Source organism: Psammomys obesus, unplaced genomic scaffold (assembly GCF_907164565.1).
Source record: "Psammomys obesus unplaced genomic scaffold, mPsaObe1.curated_primary_1811, whole genome shotgun sequence".
In the NCBI taxonomy this organism is placed as follows: Eukaryota; Metazoa; Chordata; class Mammalia; order Rodentia; family Muridae; genus Psammomys; species Psammomys obesus.
In genome coordinates, this window is record NW_026593286.1 from 7,222,586 (window position 1) to 7,235,549 (window position 12,964).

Consider the following 12,964-nt stretch of genomic DNA (forward strand, 5'->3'; position numbering starts at 1 on the left):
GCACTGGGTGATGACACAAAATGACAGTGGCGGCTCAGAAAGTAAGGTTTGTCAGACAAAGCTCTGCCGAGGCGGAAGCACAATGCTAAGTGAGGCAAGTGCACTCCTCTTTCCTGAGTCTCTTTGACTCATAAGAAAATAAAGGTGCTGTGTCTGTTGCAGAGGCAGAAGAGAGGCCAGTGGCCTCATCCTTTCCTTTCCGGTTTTATTTTTAAAGATAAACTCTGTTGCTCAGGCCAGCCTTGAACTTGTAAACCCCTGCCTCAGCCTCTTAAATGCTGAGACTACATGCATTTGACACCACACTCAGCATCAACATTTTTTTTTCCCCTGTAGTAATGTTTTGTTTTTAACTGACATAAACATAATCAATGTTTTTAGAGCTGATACATGCTCTAAAAACCTAAATACAATGATATGGGCACAGGTTAAGCATTTTTTCAGTACTGAAGAGTAAACCAAAGCATATAACCACGCAGGCAAACCCCCCAGCCTCATTTTTTTAAATACAGAGTTGTCCAGCTGGCCTTGAGCCCCTCCAGTAGCCAAAGCAGTGCTGGAACTTGAGACCCTGGGAAGCTGAGATTACAGGTGGACACCGTTTGTACACTACCAGTGGCTCACACTTCTACTGACACATCAAGAACGATCATTCCAGAATACACAAATATATACGTACTTTCTGTTCTCAACACAATGAGATTTTTGGCTGTGTCCAGTTGCATTGCACAGTAAAGACTAATATGAGGTATAAGACACCGTCACGAGGGAAGTTTTAAATAAGTGCCTCAACATCTGCTATGGTTAATTCAGAGGAGGTACAGCCCATGGAAGACAGAGACTACCTCGTTGGGAAAATTTGGGCCATCTTTCTCCCTCAGTATAGAAGAGAGAGAGGATTTAGGGGGATCACTTGGAGGACTCATGATCAGAGGCCAGTGTGCATTGAATCTGACATCTAAAACTGACAGGAATTAGTCACTGAGGACTTCCTGAGCCACTGACACCTTGCCCAGCATAGCCTAAGAGGGTAAGAATGCAGAGGCATTTTTAAGCAACCGAGGTCAGATATACACATAACACGACTGTAGGGCATTTCGTTGCCTCAGAAGGCTGGTGCAGAAAAGTCAGACTGTTTAATTTTTTTCTCCAAGTACCAAGTCAGTCCTGTTAAATCTATTTAAAAGCACATACAGAGGCAAACCAAAACAAAACACCAAAACAAACAAAAGAGCTAATTTTATTATTGTACCTCATGAATTATAATTTTTTTTTTTTTTTTTTTTTTTTAATGAGACAGGATTTCTCTGTGTAGCCCTGGAAGTCCTGGAACTTGCTCTGTAGGCCAGACTTTGCCTCAAACTCACAGAGATCCATCTGCCTGTCTCCTGAGTGCTGGGATTAAAGGCATGTGCCACCACTGCCTGACTTTTGAGTTATAATTTTTAAAGTATGCTGTATAGTGAAGTTAACAAAGTGATCTAAGTTTATAAAACATATAACCAAGAAAACTATATAACTACAATGTTCCTACTCTGCTGCCCTTACATGTGCTTTTTCTTTTTTTACTTTTAGTGACTAAGTTACTACAGAAAAACTCAAACCCAGCTCTTTTCTAGAGTTTCTTTGCTTACCTTTGGACACGTGATTTCAGTCTGTTGGATCATGATGAGTGCTGAAGCTATGAGAGCCCCTTGCCTCACGTAGTTCACAGGGTCATTTGTCATCGGCTCTAGTAAATTAATTGCTTCCTGAAAGCATTACAAACAAAAAGACAATCAAAATTTTAGTGAAGTTGAGATGGGTGTATTTTTAAATCAATCACTGTCAGATTGATTTTAGATTAGGGCAATGTTTAAGTTTGTTTGTTTTTCTTCTTTATGAGACATAGTTTCTCTGTATAGGCCTGGCTGTCCTGGAACTTGATCTGTAGACCAGGTTGGCCTCGAACTCAAGAGATCCACCAGCCTCTGTATACCAAGTGTTGGAATTAAAGGCGTGGGCCACCATCACTCAACTAACCTTCTTAAATGCCCTCTTTCAGCTGTGTACAGATACCTAGGCCAATACCCAGGTCACACAAGTTACTAAGAAATAAAGCAGACTTATTTATATAACTAATAAAAATCTTTCATTGTATTAACTTGTCAGATGCTTTGCTTCAAAGAACATTTGCTCCTAGATATCATATTAAGTTTAGAATAATATGGAAAGAAAAAAATCCAATTTGTATTTAACTTATGAGAGCTGACAAAAATGTAAATTAAAAGCCTAAGAGGAAAAATACTTAGTAAAATATCCCACTCTGTCTGTCCTTTGTTTAGAGAACAGATGCATACTAGAAGAGGCAGTTGGTAAGACAGTTCAGCAGGTATAAGGAGCCTGCTGCTATGTCCGACAACCTGAGTTTGATCTAGGGACCCACACATAGATAGAACAAGCCAACTCCTGCAAGTTACCCTCTGATCTTGACGCATGTGTTGCAGCATGCATATATTCCCTCCCACCTACAACAAAGGCAATTCTTCTATATACTTACTAATCTAATAAAAATGAAGATAGATATTTTTAAAAGGTTTATTTTATTTTAATAGTGTGTGGTATGTGCACATGAATTCAGGTACCCTTGAAGGCCAGAGGAAGGTGTGGGATTCTCCCAGAGCTGGAGTTAAAAGGTAGCAATGAGTCACTTGATGTGGGTGCTGGGAACCAAACTGTGGTCTGTTCCAAGAGTAGTCTGTGTTCTTAACCATGGAGTCATCTTTTCAGCCTCTGATATATACTGCTGCAGCTGCTTCTTCTTTTGGAGACAAAGTCTCACTGTATAGTCCTTTGCCGGCCTGAAACTTGGCCTGGAATTCACAAAGATCTACCTGCTTCTGCCTCCCAAGTGCTACCATGCCTAGCTTCACAGACGTTTACAAAAGAAATTCCCTCCCTAATAAATCAAGTGCCAAGTATGATTGCCTGTTCTAGAAGTAAACATTTTGCTCACAGGAATCTTTTGTTTCAGCAGATAGGACATAGACATTAAGCTAAATTGTTATAAAAATTGTGAGGTAGCAATAAAAATGAACAGGAGGTTCATTATGATGATATAATCCTGTACCTACAGCATTTGAGAAGCTGAGGTGTGAAGACTGAGTTCAAGGTCAGCCTAAACAACAGCAACATAATAGCACGACTCTGCCTAGAGAGGGGGAGGGAAGGAAAGAGAGTGGGAAAGCAGGCTAAAACCAGAATGCAATAAAATACCAGGAGAGAATAAAATATCTCTAAAAATTGTTTTTAAAATTAATTAGTTTATTGGTGTACGGGTGTGTGTGCATGTGCCTGAGCTTGCAGGCATGACTGCCACAGTGTGCGCATGGAGCGCCACCTTGGGAACCGGTCCTCTGTTTCCATTGGGTAGGTCCTGGAGGTTGAACTCAGGCTGCAAGGTTTGGTGGGAAGTACCTTGACCTATTAAGCTATCTTGCCAGCCCAAAGAAAATTCAAAACCTTTTTTTGCATTAAATGGTATGTCTGTGTGCTGGATGTGTGGGTGGGTGGTGATGGTATTGGATTTAACAGAAACTCTTTTTTTTTTTTTTTTTTTTTTTTTTTTTTTTTTTTTTTGAGAAGAGAAAGAACAACAACAACAAAAACCAAGCAAATAAAATTTAAATTTCCAGAACTAATCATTATGAGATAAAAAAGTTAGGGCTGGGGAGATGGTTTAGTAGTTAAGAGTGAGATGCTCTTTCATAGAAATGGGATTCAATTCTAACACCCATGCACAGCTCACAATTGATGCCCTCTTTTGGCCTCTGCAAGCACTGCATGTAGGTGGTACATAGACATACATGCTAGTGATACACATTAAAAAAACAAAAAACAAAATTAAAAAATCTGTTCGACCCATTTCTGTATAATATAAAGACTGTAGAAGGGAAACAATGTTCTCTCTACCATAAAAACATAGTCATTGAGTAAAAAGAAAGGTCCACCCGGGGTGTCTAAGATGTATGCATGTGTGCTAATCAAGGCAAAGTATGGTGATTATATCAGTGTTGTGAGTCAAAAGTATATGTTATAGCCCTGTGCGTAAAAGCATTTGCTGTTAAGCCCGATGACCTGAGTTTAATCCCACTATTCATTATGGTGGAAGGAGAAAATTGACTCCTGCAGACAAAATGACGAGCGGACAGAGGAACAAACACAAACACACACACACTCTTTCTCTAAATGCAGTTAACAGTTTTTAGGAGCTAGAGCGCTCAGGGGATAAGAGCATGCATAGTTCACGGCCATCTGTAACTACAGCTTCTAAGAGATCTGACACCTCTGGCTTCCATAGTCACCTGCACTCGTATACACATAATTAAAAATAATAAAAATGAGTTGATTTTGGGTGGCTTTAGACAGTAATCTTAATTTCCATAGTACCAAGTAAACAGCGAGAATAACCATGTAATGACAGGGCAGTTCTCAACGGTTATCCGTGTAACATGGGTTTGTTCTTAGGAGTCTTCAGGCACTGAACACAGTAGAGTGGGGAGCACAGTGAAGCCCTGTGTGCCACGCTCAGGCTGAAATCACAGGACACTTGTGTTTCACAGGCCACAGCCGTTTCACTCTTGTTTGTCAGAAAAGCCTGGTGTCAGGAAAGAGCCGACCACACTGGTTTTGGGCTTTACCTTGTTTCCTGTACCAGCACAGCAGATCCCCAGGGCCATTGCAGCTCCGTAGCGCACATGAGGGTTATAACTCTCTGACAACAAAGAAACCACACTTGGACACTGTTCAGGCGTCCTGACAGGAGAGAAAGAAAAAGAAGACAGTGTTGTAAGTAACATGTTATAAACCAAAATGGAAGAATTTTAAGCGAGCTCTTATTGCTGTTTTTGAGCTACAGGAAATAACATAATATTTAACAAACAAATTGTAGAACTGAACGTCTCCCATAGAAACTGAGCAGTGGCAGTGCTTGCATTTAATCACAGCACTCGGAAGGCAGAGATAGGTGGGTCTCTGAGTCTGAGGCCAGCCTGGCCTACAGAGTGAGTTCCAGGACGGCTGAAGCTACAGAGAGAAACCCTGTATTGAAAAACCAGAAAATGAAATAAAATAAAATCCCACAGAAAGATGTGTTGGCACAGAGCTGGAACCCAGCACTAGTGAAACAAAGACAGGAAGGTAGGTTATCACTTGAGCACAGCCTGTACTACACAGGAAATTCAAAGCCATCGAGGGACGCAAAGTGATGACTATTAAAAATTATAGAAAAAAAAAAACCACTCCCACAGAATTCTATCAATAGTAGAAATATACTTTCTACATTCAGAAAACATGCAGAGAAAGGACCGTAACAGGGACTTCTCAAGTAAGCTCTCTGCATGCTGCTCATTTCCTAGTGGAGAATAGCCCGTCACATGGAGCAAACTCCTCTGCTTCTACTTTCCTACTTTCTGGGCACGGTGTTTTTCTACAGAAGACAAGGCATTTACAGCATCTTTTAGATGTTTCCAGGGCAGCATGGAAGATATGAATACTCTAACTCCAGAACTCTGGAGGCAGAGGATACCTTGAGTTTGAGGCCAGCCGGTCTATATTTCGAGTTTCAGGACAGCCAAAGCTACATAGGGAGGTGGATATGGGGATGACGCACTGAAGTAACACAATTCAGATAGTCTATTTCAATGAAAAGTTCTTAGCTTACATCTAACAGTCGTCTTGGCAACGTTGCTATTAGTACACACCTTCCACAGAGCAAGAACTGAGCAAACATTATTGGCTTCATATAACCATAAATTGTCCAGATTAATTTTTTTCAACACTCTGGTTTCTACTTCTTTACTGAGTATTTTCTACAACTACATTGCAACATAATAGATCAAGATACTTTCAGAATATGAAGTCTTTCCTCTTCATCCTCTAGTCTCTCTATTAACAGAGGAAAAGCTAGTAATATATGTACACAGACAGATAACACTGTTCTTGGCATAGTCATCACAAAGTTTTGAAGGTATAAATCTCATGGTATTTCTCTGTTAGAGATACAAGTTTAAAATTATCACTAGGTAAGTGCCAAGTCAGAGGCTTAGCACAATGCACAGTAATCAAGATAGACTAGCTTCTGTATGGTCTCTGTATCCCCTAACCCTGAAGAGAATCTAAAGGCCAGTTGGATATCTTTAACCTAGATATCACTGATACCTGAGCCAGCATATAGAAAGAGGACTAAAAAACACTCCCCTAACTTAAACCACTTTTCTCATAATTACCACTTATCTATGTAATTCTATTCTGTTTATTCCCTCAGATTCCACAACTAGTCTGCCAGGAAATTAAGCAAAACTCTTAACTCTCAATTCTTCTTTCATGGCTTTGTTTCAGACCCTGATCACCGCTCACTTGTTTCTGTCAACTTACTTTTATTTTATTTGTGTTTAGTTTACTGAGATTGAGGGAACCTAGGCTTAGAATCAGAAAGATCTGGGTTCCAATTCAAGGGTGGTTATTTATCATTAGGGAGACAAGCTCTGAATAGTACTGAGCCTTTATTGCTTCACCCACAAAACATTATGTTCCCCTTTTGCATGCTAGAGAGAGCTGATGTGTCTCTAATGCTGTCACCATCGAAATCTAGAGGCAAAACCAGAAATTGTCTTTGGATCAAAATAAGGAATTTGTGTGCTAATATGCTGTAGTTCGACCCCTTTTTAAAAGACAGTTAGTACTCAAAGTTTCTTTCAAAACAGTATCAAATAAGCTGGATTTTCTAGATAGTTAGCTACATTTAAGATTCTCATTTTCAGATTCTCAGAAACCTTTTAGGGAACTAGTGACCCACAGACTTTCAGAATTTGTTATTTGGTTGCAGCAAGGGCAGGATATTCCAAAGAAAACTGACCCTTAGAGAAAGAGGTGGATCAGCAGTTAAGAGCACTGTCTGCTCTTCTAGAGGTCCTGAGTTCAATTTCCAGCAACCACATGGTGGCACACAACCATCTATACAGGGATCTGATAGCCTCTGGAAGGCAGGTGTACATGCAGATAGAGCACTCACCTATGTTAAATCATTCAATAAATAAATAAGTCGAAAGAAAGAAAGAAAGAAAGAAAGAAAGAAAGAAAGAAAGAAAGAAAGAAAGAGCGAGCACAATAAAGCCATAAACTCTTCATAGTTTGCCAGTGTTTCAGCAGACAGCTCTAGATAGAAAAGGAGATAAGCAGTGACTGCGATGAAAAAACAGTAATCCTTGCACACATGTATATATGATTTCAAGTAACAGTAAATGAAGTCGTGATAAAACTGTATAGCCATTTTGCAATTTATAAAGAAGCAAAAGATCGCAATGATTATCAATGACTGCTAACACATCATGAAAACAATCAGACTACATATACCACCGTCTTGACTCTCAATTAAGAAACAGACAAATCAATGGAGAGAGAATGCTCTCAAACCTCTAGCACCAACAGCCAGGGTAGAGGAAATAGCGGCCAGTGAGATGGTGCAGCAGGGAAGGCTAAGTGTGTGGCTAAGTGTGTGGCCCACATGACGGAAGGAAGAGCAAGTTGTCTTCTGACCTTCACAAGTGTGCTGTGGCATGCACATTCCTCCCGCATCATGCATACACAAACCAAATAAAACTGGAACAAAAGGGTGGTGGTGGCGCACGACCTTAATCCCAGCACTTGAGAGGTGCAGGTGGATCTCTGAGTTTGAGGCCACCCTAGTCTACAAAGTGAATCCAGGACAGCTAAGCCTACACAGAGAAACCTTGTCTCAAAAACAAACAAAAACCAAAAAAAGAATTAATCTCTGAGTGACCTGGTAAGACCCTTTAAAAAGGAAACACTGAAAACAACAAAACTGTTGTTTTTTCCCCCTAAGTTAGGGTTCCTCTGTGTAGTCTAGGTGTCCTGAATTCACTGACCAGGCTGACCTTGAACTCCCAAAGCTCTGCCTGCCTCTTCCTCTCAAGTGCTAGGATTAAAGGTGTGTGCCACCACAGCCCTGCTAGAGTTTAATATTAAGCCAGTTTTGTCGTTTAGAGAAAATTTCAAGAGCGTAATTGTTAAGACTTATACATTACTTTTTAGAAATAGGACAGAAACACATTTTTACTATACATTATACACCTTTCTTAGTTAAAAATCTATGGGGAAAAAAGTTGCCAGTGAACCAGCTCCCAAATTCAGAGGCTGTTTAAAAATGAGCAGTGACAAAGTTTTTGCCAAAATCTATGCAAGTAGCATGCAGAGCTTCTGTGCTTTTCTATATAAGGCGGTGACGTGAGGGAATTAGCTGCACCACAGCAAAGACATAATAAAGCTGGGTGAGAATATTGTTTCATTGCTAAAAGTTGCAAGTGTGAACTGCTGTATGGCTAATGATGGAGCATCTCCATAAAATACACATTCCAAAATCTCTCAAAAGCGAAAAACAGCCTAGGCTTAATTCCAAATAAAACCATCTTACGCTAAAGTAAGAGTTTACTATATTTCCCCCAAATATCAAAGAGAACACCTAAGAATATCACTTGAATTAGGGTCAGAACTGGTCAGAACACGAGTGGTTTATGAACTACAGTGAATGCAGCTATACTCTAATAATGACAGTACCAAGGAGGAATAACCTCGCTGGCAGGCGTACAGCTGCACAAACATTTATTTCACTGCTTACAAGTGCCAGTGCTGGAGGCTCGAGTAAGTCAATGGGAGGAGGACCTGCCAGGAGAAGGAGTCCAGCTGAACAGACACAAGGACAGCACACTAGGAAGTCACAAGCAGACAGGAGGTAAGCATTTAGCAAGCACATATGGAACCAACAGGTTTCTGTTGTTTCCATTTAATCTTCAGGAGCTCTTCTTCCATAGTCTTTTCCATCTCAGTGGTTTAAAAATGTCTAATATGAAGGCAATTTTAATACGGAATTTGTGAGTGTAATGAACAGATAACTTAATTTTCCTCTTAAAGTGCTTCTCAAGAAAACTGGAAAGAGTAAGGGACTGGCTCAAATTTGGCAGACTTACATGATTACATCTAAAATCTTGTAAAAAAACACAATTACTACTAAAAGCAAGTATCTAGCTAGTAATACTTTGTACTACTTTCTCTCCAACTGAAGGAATTATAAAACGTGTCATAAAAAAGCATTTAAATCAACACCATCAAACAAACGATTACAAGTACACTCAGATTCTTAGCTGATAAGCCCTTCACTCAGAGCTTAGGTGGGCCAGTACTTACTGAAACATTTACTTGTAACTGTTTAGAGCTTTGATTCAGGATTCTGTATGTTTTCTAAAGTTAAGGGGGAAAGTACCTAGGGCTCAGATAACATGCAATGTGCTATCTCCACTATTATTACCCCTGCGGCAAATCGGAAATACAGTATTTTTGTGGGCACTGGCTGCACTACCACAATGCATAACAACCTATCAAAATAGGAGGGGGTACTTAGTTAGCTCTTGTATTTTTTACTGCTTTATGTTAATAATACAACCTCTCTGTGTCTAGGTGGGAAACTCTTTGGTACTTATGTTCAATTTCAACTCTTAAAAATACGGAAAAAAAAAAAAAAAGACAAGAGAAACTAGTATTTTTTTTCCCCTCCACATCTACTGGAGCCTTTCATCGAGTCTTCTGAAATCTAAGCCTCTGGAAAGACTAAAAATGTGGCTGTCTTACCTGCAAACATGGAGAGATGTGCATACATTCCCATCTTGGAGAACCTGAATCTTCTTAAGAAGGAAGACGTCAACCTTGGCAGGCTAATGTCTGGCATGGGTACAATGCCTTGCAAAAGCAGACGACCAGCTTAGCTACTGACCATGCTGACCACGGTCTGGGACTGGACTGAATCACAGAACGGCAAATGGCTTGCTCTTACAAAGTATCTGAACAAAGCACAATTCCTGAGCACATTTTACAGAATCCATGTGATCACTTGATCTTGTCTAACCGCTCTGGACTGAAGACAGAATCAACAGAAGAGGAAATGCTGCAGACTGCCGAGGAACAGGGGAATAAAGTGCACTGGGCAGCTCTGCTGATTCTCGTGGTGATAATACCCACCATTGGTGGGAACATCCTTGTTATTCTGGCTGTCTCACTGGAGAAAAGGCTGCAATATGCTACCAACTACTTTCTAATGTCCTTGGCAGTGGCTGACTTGCTGGTTGGATTGTTTGTGATGCCGATTGCCCTTTTGACGATCATGTTTGGTAAGTATTTCCCTTTGTCCCTGCCACTGAATACCTGACCACTAAAGAACCAGACACTCATTTGATTTTTATTTTCTTTGAAATAAAAGATGGGGGAGGGGCACAGGAGAAGAAGGGAGGGAGAGTGGGATTGGGAGGGATGGGGGAGGGGGCTACAGCTGGGATACAAAGTGAATAAACTGTAATTAATAAAAATAAAATAAAAATTAAAAAATAAAACCATTCCACAAAAAAAAAAAAAAAGAAATAAAAGATGGATCTGGATTAAAGGCAGAGGAGGTAATATTCCCTCATTTTTTCAATAATTTGTTATAAACGTGAAAGGACACAAAAATAATTTCTTAGGAACAATTTTAACCTCTCCTCAGTTATCTTATAAAATCATTAAGTTGGCAATATTCACAGATTCGGTATTCATTACCTAAAAATTACAGCAAATAAAAAAACACACCTTTCAAAAAATTATTCATATTTTCCTTTTAATAAGGTAAACAATTCAGATAATTCTGGGGCTTTAATAATAGAATACTAAATCACTGAGTCCCAATTAAAATTACATATTGTTCAAAAAATTCCTATTATAGCTCTTTTTAACTTGAGTGCTCTGAACCTTGACAAAATTTCTACACATAACTCATGTTAAGATGTTTAGTTACAAAAGGAAATGGTCTGGCTCAGAGTATCTCAAGAGAAGATCCATCTGCTCAAGTTTTTATGGTATCTGACCATCTGAAGTAAGTAGAACAAATCCTGAGTTACTGTGATAATAAAAATATAGTTTGACTTTCAGATCTTTGTTATAATAAAAAAAAAAGACAACGATATTAAAGTAGCCATAAGGAGTTTCTGCTGTGTGTACATCGTCCTCAGCTTTGGGAGTAAACAAATGATTTTTTTAAGGAATTAATGAGGGCTCCTACTTCAAAGTCAGCATTAAAAGAAATTTAATTAGTCAATTAGTATAAATTGATATCCTACTAATAAACAACTTAAAATTACAAATGATCAGGCTTCCAAGAATTGTATTTATATGCGGAGAATAAACATGCAAATTATAGAAATAAAATGTACTAATCTAGAATATTTGCTTATTAAATTAAAAAGTGAAGAAAAACTGCTATACATAAATTACTAGCTCAGGTTAAGGAATCTTAACAGAGAAAAGTGTATGGTGTTCAAGTTAGCTGACACACTTCTCAAGGAGGTTTCAAATAGTAGGCATTCTATGAGCTGAAGAAAACTGCTTATCTAGAATATTGTTGCTTAAGATAGTCTTAACAATAAAAATAGCAGAAATGCCAACATTTAACACAAATACATACTGCACACTTATGTCTTAAATTATAACCCATTTTAACAGCATTTTTCAAATACTTATAAAATAAGTAACATAATAACATATAGTCCCAAACACTTTTGCTACCAGTAATTATGCCGTACAAAGGAGTTATTAGATTGGGGATAGGAAGCAAACCAGAACTAACCTGGGAACGTAACCATCATTTAAAATGTCATAGTATGAATTCATTATTTAAGACATATTCTATGAGACAGTGCATGTCGATACATGCTACCTTCGGAAGGCATCAAATGAAGGTTTATAAACTGCAAGTTGTGCACAGTATAAATGGGGACCAGACTTGAAATAGTAAGATCTTTGTATAGACTGGTAAATGCTAAGACTTTCTAAACGTATCTGCATGAATTTTTGATAATTTTAAAAAGAAGCAATCCATGATTTTCTCTAATTGCATGGGAAATCTTCAGAACTTCTGAGGTCTACAAGCAAAACTGTTCTTAGTTACACAATCATAAAAGATTAATCACCATTATGAACAATTTTAGCCATTACCAGGAAGTTCAATGAAAGTAACTAAAAACCTTTATAACAGTTAAGTTAGACTTGAAAAATTTAAAGCTGGAAGTGGAGGCACAAGACTTTAATGTAGCCAGCACGCAGGAGGATCTCAGTGAGTGTGAGCCAGCCTGGTCTACAAAGTAAGTCCAGGACAGCCGTGGCTATACAGAGAGCCTTGTCTCAGGGGGGAAAAAGTTAAAAAAACAAACAAACAAAAAACCGAGTTAAAAATAACAAGGTGACCCTGGTATTCTTAACTGGGCCATTTTCTTTAAACATTTATTTGCATAATATTTAATTCCATATTGTTTAAGTTTCTGTTTAACCAAGATTGTGATACTCTTGACATGACAGTTTTTGTTTTGTTTTGTTTTGTTTTTTCCATTTCTTCTTTGAGAGCACTTGGTGTGACCTTTACAACCTTCCCTTATCTGTCATCCATCTATCCATCCATCCATCCATCTATCTATTGCTGTTTTATCTTTTATTCTTAAAATCCATGAACACAATACAACAGTTTTTACCACAAACCCTAAAAATGCCAACATTAGAAATACTTGGGCAGAGAAATATGAGGCAGGGGGACTGACTGAAAAATAGATGCCTGAGAGCAAGCTACATAGCACCATCCTGTTTTAACAACAAACAAATGAACAAAGACCTCCAAACCATGAGCTACTGGTGAGATAGTCTATGGGTAAATGTGGGTAAAGGTGCTTGGTAGGGGACCCGAGTTCATCCCCAAGATCCACATGGTGGAAGGAGAAAAATGACTCATTCAAACTGTCCTTTGACATTCACACATGTACCATGGCCCATGCAATGGCGCGCGTGCGCGCGCGCACACACACACACACACACACACACACACACACACACACACACACAC

At 38.9% G+C, this 12,964-nt stretch overlaps 2 protein-coding genes across 2 annotated transcripts in view; one reads left to right on the forward strand and one right to left on the reverse strand.

Moving 5' to 3' along the window:
• Psmd1 (proteasome 26S subunit, non-ATPase 1) overlaps positions 1 to 12,964 on the reverse strand; it is a 68,533-nt gene that overhangs the window by 17,189 nt on the left and 38,380 nt on the right. The window contains exons 17-18 of the mRNA XM_055616517.1: positions 4,680 to 4,794; positions 1,635 to 1,751 (exon numbers count right to left, since the gene is read on the reverse strand). Coding sequence (XP_055472492.1) covers positions 1,635 to 1,751; positions 4,680 to 4,794 — 232 coding nt within the window. The remainder of the gene's footprint in view (positions 1 to 1,634; positions 1,752 to 4,679; positions 4,795 to 12,964) is intronic.
• Positions 9,869 to 12,964, forward strand: part of Htr2b (5-hydroxytryptamine receptor 2B) — a 9,587-nt gene continuing 6,491 nt past the window's right edge. The window contains exon 1 of the mRNA XM_055616518.1: positions 9,869 to 10,217. Coding sequence (XP_055472493.1) covers positions 9,869 to 10,217 — 349 coding nt within the window. The remainder of the gene's footprint in view (positions 10,218 to 12,964) is intronic.